At 44.6% G+C, this 7,674-nt stretch overlaps 1 protein-coding gene across 1 annotated transcript; it reads right to left on the reverse strand.

Moving 5' to 3' along the window:
* Window positions 1-1,693: 1,693 nt before the first annotated feature.
* Window positions 1,694-4,524, reverse strand: LOC130292062 (protein spinster homolog 1-like). The gene is made up of 2 exons (XM_056541520.1): window positions 4,402-4,524; window positions 1,694-3,310 (listed from the first exon to the last, which is right to left on the reverse strand). Exon 2 carries the CDS (start codon window positions 3,283-3,285, stop codon window positions 1,771-1,773), a length of 1,515 nt encoding a protein of 504 aa, XP_056397495.1. The 5' UTR covers window positions 3,286-3,310; window positions 4,402-4,524; the 3' UTR covers window positions 1,694-1,770.
* Window positions 4,525-7,674: the final 3,150 nt, after the last annotated feature.

Genomic DNA, 7,674 nt, shown 5'->3' on the forward strand with positions numbered 1-7,674 from the left:
AGTGATGTCACAGTACAGGGATAATATACAGAGTGATGTCACAGTGCAGGGATAATACACAGTGATGTCACATTACAGGGATAATACACACAGTGATGTCACAGTACAGGGACAATACACAGTGATGTCACAGTACAGAGATAATACACAGTGATGTCACAGTACAGGGATAATACACAGTGATGTCACAGTACAGGGATAATACACAGTGATGTCACAGTACAGGGATAATACACACAGTGATGTCACAGTACAGGGATAATACACAGAGTGATGGCACAGTACAGAGATAATACACAGTGACGTCACAGTACAGGGATAATACACAGTGATGGCACAGTACAGAGTTAATACACAGTGATGTCACATTACAGGGATAATACACAGAGTGATGGCACAGTACAGAGATAATACACAGTGATGTCACAGTACAGGTATAATACACAGTGATGTCACAGTATAACCATCTCACAGCCGGACCACCATGTAATTTCAGCAGAAAATAAAGCAGGGCCTCATGTTCAAGTTTCGCCTAAGGCCTCACAAAGTCTAGAGCCGCCTCTGGTCGGCCCTACCATGGGACCCGGTGGGACCATAAGTCCCAGGTGGCACTTTTCAGGGGCGGCATTTTGCTGCCCCTTTTTTTTTGTGCCTAGTAGGTTCAGGGTAGTGTTGGCACTGCCGCTGCTCACTGTTCTAAAGCAGCTGCGGGGTATAATAGTGCAGCGGGCACTTTAGACAGTGAGTCTGCCTCCGGGGGTCTGACGAGGGACGTCGCACAAGTGACGTACTTCTGCAGACCCGCTCAGGAGGACGTCAGTGACGTCACTCGTCAGGCCGCTGCCGGAGAGGAGAAGCGCTGTGCAGGGCAGATAAGTGTGTCTCTGTGTGTGCCTGTGTCTGTCTGTGTGTTTGGGGGGGGGGGGGCTATGGCTACCTAATGTGAGGAATCTATGCTACCTAATGTGGGGAAACTATGTTACCAAATGTGGGGAATCTGTGCTACCTAATGTGGGGAAACTATGCTACCTAATGTGGGAAAAGTATGCTACCTAATGTGGGAAAAGGATGCTACCTAATGTGGGGAAGCTATTCTACCTAATTTGGGGAAACTATGTTACCTAATGTGGGGAATCTGTGCTACCTAATGTGGGGAAACTATGCTACCTAATGTGGGGAAACTATGTTACCTAATGTGGGGAATCTGTGCTACCTAATGTGGGGAAACTATGCTACCTAATGTGGGAAAAGTATGCTACCTAATGTGGGGAAGCTATGTTACCTGATGTGGGGAATCTGTGCTACCTAATGTGGGGAAACTATGCTACCTAATGTGGGGAAACTATGCTACCTAATGTAGGGAATCTATGCTACCTAATGTGGGGAAACTATGCTACCTAATGTGAGGAAACTATGCTACCTAATGTGGGGAATCTATGCTACCTAATGTTGGGAATCTATGCTACCTAATGTGGGGGGCTTGAATGAGCTGCGGCATATGGGAGGCCTTAATAAATAATTAGAAACTTATACAGCAAGTGACATATGGGGGTCCACCTGAGTAAGTGACACATGGAGGGGGGGTGCTGAACAATTGATGTTTTGGGGGGGGGGGAACAGGCACATTCTTTGCACAAGGGCCCTCTGCTGTCTGTGTCCGCCCCTGGGTAGAGAATAAGGGGTAAAGTGGAACATAGAACAAATGCAGTTATTTTTTTCTTAATTTTTTTTAATGAAGTAAACGAGATAAAGGTAAGCAATGACTTTTCCTCAGTCTGAAGCGCGGTCCTCATCGGCAGGAAGCAGTGAGGAGGAGGAGGATGACGGAGGTTCTGATTCCATCTCTGCTTCTTTTTCGTCCCTCTCTATATATAGGGCCGTGGCCATGAAGAAGGCCCCTCCGATGACTGCCATTATGGTGCAGGTCATGAGGGCATACTCCAGGCTGCGGTATTTCAGAAGAGGGGATTTGGCATATCCTCGTTCGTAGGTGTCAGATATCAGGCCGATGAGGTACGGGCTGCCGGCGTCACCTAGGAGGTGATAGATTGTCATCTGCACGGCCAGGGCTGAAGATCTCCTCCACGGAGTTACTACTTTTAGTATAATGTCAGATATGAGGGTGAAATTTACTGACAGAAGCGTCTCTCCGAGGAAGATGAAGATGTTGGTGGCAACGAGGCTGATGTTGCCAAAAGTCAATGCCAACAGAAGAAAAGGGGCGGAGAGCATCATCGCGCATCCACACACAAGCGGGTCCGCCCGTGGGTTGGATTTGCGATATCTTTTACTTATCTCCGTCCCTGCTACAACTCCCAGAATGCCGGAAACGACTGTAACCACACCAAATATTAGGATGTCGTGATAGTCACATGGTTCAGCACGGCAAGGGTCCTTCTCTTGTAGGAGTGTTCGTGCGTGGGTCAGGTATGACGGACCCCATACACCTATGGCTCCCACTATGAAGGATACAGCCGTCGATCCCATGGTGGTTAACATGAAGCTTCGATTTTTAAATAGTTTTTTCAGATCTGTCGCCCATTTGGCAAACTTCTGGGATTTGTTGTTCTTCTTCCCGTTTGTAGTCGTTCTTGGAAGCTCCTTTGTGACCAAAATCATCAAAGCCACAGCTATGAGGCCCAGGCCAGGGGTGACCCGAAATGCCCAGTGCCAATCGCCCCTTGCTGCATCAGTCACTTTGGGCCCGATGATGTATCCTAGTCCGCAGCCTACAGGTATGACGGAGTAAAACACGTTCAGCATGCGGGTCCGCTGGTCACTTGTAAAAAGGTCTGCAATGATGGAGGGGGCAATGGTGCAGAAAGTCGCCTCTCCGGCTCCAACCAGTCCACTCGTCAGCAGGAAGAGCAGGAAGTACCCGTCAGGGATGAATGACAGGGTAAGTGTCATGCTCAGCCAAATGATGACTCCTGCGCAAACGGTATATTTCTTATTACAGTGGTCGCCCAAATATCCGGCAATTGGTGCGACCAGCACGTAGCTTCCAATGAACAATGTATTCAATAAGCCGGACAGACTAGCATTGGTGTCATATGCTTTCTGTATATAAGGCAGCACCCCCGCCACGCTGGAGCGATTTGCATAGATGAGCAAATTAACAAAGGCGAGGAGCACTGCGGTGATGATGGAACGTGCGGTGGACATCACGCTTAGAGATGGCAGGTTCTGCCTCTCAGGGATATCGCCCTTTTCTACATCCATATCACTATGGTCCTCCATTGCTTCTTCCTCCTCCTTTAGCAATGGGTCTTGTGGAGAGGCCATGGTCACAGGTCAGAGCCTGAAAACACTAGAGAGAGATAAGTGAACACATTAGACAACATGTCATCATTCCTGTCATTATACAATAGATCCTTCATACAGAGCAGAAATATCCAGCACAGAACCACAAGATAACACTAAGACCATCGCAGCCTCAGAAGAAGACACTTCTCTATAAGTGTTTTATATGGAGACGTCTTCCCTGAGGTTACCAATGTCTGATAACCCTGAACCTGTCCGGTCCTAGTAATATCTGATAGCCCTGAACCTGTCCGGTCCTAGTAATATCTGATAACCCTGAACCTGTCCGGTCCTAGTAATATCTGATAACCCTGAACCTGCCCGGTCCTATAATATCTGATAACCCTGAACCTGTCTGGTCCTAGTAATATCTGATAACCCTAAACCTGTCCGGTCCTAGTAATATCTGATAACCCTGAACCTGTCCGGTCCAAGTAATATCTGATAAACCTGAACCTCTCCGGTCATAGTAATATCTGATAACCCTGAATCTGTCCTAGTAATGGCGGATTATAAGGGCTTGGCTGTATGGTCACTGGGCCATGTGAACTTCATACTGTAGATACAATTGGGCTATCCTGCTATATACATTTACTAATAATGAACCTACCCCACCTCATTGGGATCTATCCGTCCCCTATATGACTTTCTGCCACTAGTTGATTTGAAAATTTTCCCTTTCGGAGTACCCGGAGTATTTCTATTGTTAGTACACAAAAAATACTATTATATACTATTATATTTCTGCCCTAATCTTTCTGTCATTCTTTTACTACACCACCAAATCTTTCTCATAGACTTATATCTTTTAGAACTTCATGAATTAGGACTCTTTTTCTTGGGGGCTTTTTGGGCATAATTGCATTTTAGCAGTTTTGCAAGAAAAATCTCTGGTCATGATACTATCTGTGCGTTTTATTATGTTTAATGCCTAAGCCAAGTATTGTCACAATGCTATGAGAAATATAACTTTTGTTATTTCTTTTGGAAATTAATTTCTTGTTTTTTTTTTGCTAAAAAAAAAAAGCAACAGCAATAAAACAAAACTGTCAAACAAAAAGCCCTGTGTATGTATGAATAGAAGAGGCTGAGACTTACCTTGTGGTTCTCTCTTCAGAAAAGGAATGGTCAAAATCTTGAATTCTCTATCGCAAATAGAAACTCTCTAACAAACACTTTGCACCACAGGTTGTGAATGCAAAACACACTGAAGAGACTGCAGCCGGCGCGCACCTCCTTGTACAGCTTACGGTGACATCATCACAAGCATGTGTGACATCACAAGGTTCTAAACCATCTTCAGGTATGTGTATATCTGTATAGTAAATGTGAGTAGCCCTATTAGTCCAGTGATGCAGATTGTAATACCTTTTTTATTGGACTAACAGAATTTTGTAGAGACAAACTTTTGGGATTCCTCCCTGATAATTTATAAAGTCCTTTGATCATTAGTCCTTGACTATTGGACTTGATAAAGGGAGGAATCCTGAAAGCTTGTCTCTACAAAATTCTGTTAGTCCAATAAAAAAGGTATTACAAGAGACTGCAACATATTTTTTGATTTGTGTATGTGTGTGTATATATATATATATATATATTTCCAAGGAAAATGCTGTGGCACTCAAGGTATGGTGAAAAAATGAAAACTATTTATTCATCCCAAATGTGCAAAGAGCAACGTTTCAATGGTCTCACACCATCATTATCAAGCCACTTGATAATGATGGTGTGAGACCATTGAAACATCGCTCTTTGCACATTTGGGATGAATAAATAGTTTTCATTTTTTCACCATACCTTGAGTGCCACAGCATTTTCCTTGGAACTACGTATGTAGGATCCTGGACCCGGATCCTAGCTGGAGGCACCTACTCACGCTTTAGGAGTGCTGCTTTCTTCTTTGACACACACATATATATATATATATATATATATATATATATATATTTATATTAATATACACCTAGAAATACATCAAGTACATAAAAACATCTTTTAGAAAAATATTTCTCCAGGCCTGCCGAGTATATCCCCGTACTTCACAGTGTCTTCTTAGTTTATATATTTTAATCTTTTGACCTTTTAACCCCACTAGGACCAAGGGCATTAAAGGGGTATTCCAGTCCAAAACTTTTTTTTATATATCAACTGGCTCCAGAAAGTTAAACAGATTTGTAAATTACTTCTATTAAAAAATCTTAATCCTTTCAGTAATTATGACCTTCTGAAGTTAAGGTTGTTTTTTTCTGTCTAAGTCCTCTCTGATGACACCTGTCTCGGGCAACGCCCAGTTTAGCAGCAAATCCCCATAGCAAACCTCTTCTAAACTGGGCGTTTCCCGAGACAGGTGTCATCAGAGAGCACTTAGACAGAAAAAACAACCTTAACTTCAGAAGCTCATAAGTACTGAAAGGGTTAAGATTTTTTAATAGAAGTAATTTACAAATCTGTTTAACTTTCTGGAGCCAGTTGATATATATAAAAAAGTTTTTGCCTGGAATACCCCTTTAAGATTGAACAGATTATTATTGATATATGTCATGAATGCATCAACGGTCAGATGGTCAGACGACCAAATGATGACCACATCGTCTACATACCTCCCATACCATGCGAGGCATGTGGAAAATGGATTGGTGTCAGAAAAAATAAACTGCTCCTCCCACCAAAAAACAAAAAGGTTAGCCCGAGCTGGTGATGACTTTGCTCCCATTGAAGCACCCGTGCGCTGCAAATAAAAATTGTTACCAAACATAAAATAATTGTGTTTTAACACAAAATCTACCACCTCAATAATGTAATGTCTCAAATCCACAGAATATTTAGAAAATCTCATCAGTACAGGGATGTGGAAATCCTATAGCCCGACGCCCGGGACAAGTAGTTTTGGGCACCGGGCAGGTAAATTGTTTATAGATTTAGCCCTGTATCGAGCAGGGACAGACAGATGTCCCCCTTATTTTTCTTTAATGCCGGTGTGAGGTGCAGGAGCGGATGGAAGTCTACACCTCACACCAACTCTGAGTGTATGGAGGGGGCGGCGGCCTCCAGCTGACTGCAGAGCCCCCTTATCTCCCCTCCCGGAGGATGGACGGAGCTCAGAAGACACAGCAGGGTGAGAGAGAAAGGACGTAGACAGCTCCGTGCACAGCTCCATCCCCCGCACACAGCTCTATCCCCCGCACACAGCTCCCTCCCCCGCACACAGCTCCATCCCCCGCACACAGCTCTACACCTCCCCCTCCCCCTGATCTGTCTCCATAGGACCTAATCCACCACGGGGAGGCTGCATGTTTGCACGGGGAAAACACAGAGCAGGGGGGGGAGGGGGAGGACGGAAATCTCACCTCACACCGGCGGTGACTACAGCTCTGATGTCCACTCATGGCGGCTCAGGTGAGGAGACCGAGAATACAGGCGGCGGCAGGAAGGGTGGTTGTATATGTAGGGTGTGAGTGTATGTGTGATGTGTGTATGTAATGTATGATGGGGGGGCAGCGGCAGGTGTATGTATGATGTGTGCATATGTATGGTGTATATCAGTGTTTCCCAACCAGGGTGCCTCCAGCTGTTGCAAAACTACAACTCCCAGCATGCTCTGGGCATGCTGGGAGTTGTAGTTTTGCAACAGCTGGAGGCACCCTGGTTGGGAAACACTGGTGGATATGTATGGTGTGAGTGTATGTGTGTATGATGTCTATGTGAGATGTGTATGTAATGTATGATGTGTGTATAATGTCTAAGTGTGATGTGTGTGTATGTGATGTATGATGGGGGGGCAGCGGCAGGTGTATGTATGATGTGTGCATATGTATGGTGTATATGTATGGTGTGAGTGTATGTGTGTATAATGTCTGTGTGTGATGTGTATGTAATGTATGATGTGTGTATAATGTCCAAGTGTGATGTGTGTGTATGTGATGTATGATGTGGGGTGGGCAGCGGCAGGTGTATGTATGATGTGTGCATATGTATGGTGTATATGTATGGTGTGAGTGTATGTGTGTATAATGTCTGTGTGTGATGTGTATGTAATGTATGATGTGTGTATAATGTCTAAGTGTGATGTGTGTGTATGTGATGCATGATGTGGGGTGGGCAGCGGCAGGTGTATGTATGGTGTGAGTGTATGTGTGTATGTAATGTATGATGTGGGGGGGCAGTGGCGGGGGTGTGTGTGTGGGTGTGTGTGTGTGTGTGTGTGTGTATATGTATATGGGGGCAGTGGCTGGTGCATGTATGATATGTGTGTGTATATGGGGGCAGTGGCTGGTGCATGTATGATATGTGTATGCATAAATGTTTTGTATAGGAGCAGACGGGCATTAGGGCAGTTGTGCCATCTAATTTTATTTATTTTTAGTGGCACCC

The sequence above is a fragment of the Hyla sarda genome, chromosome 9 (genome assembly GCF_029499605.1).
Source record: "Hyla sarda isolate aHylSar1 chromosome 9, aHylSar1.hap1, whole genome shotgun sequence".
NCBI lineage: Eukaryota > Metazoa > Chordata > Amphibia > Anura > Hylidae > Hyla > Hyla sarda.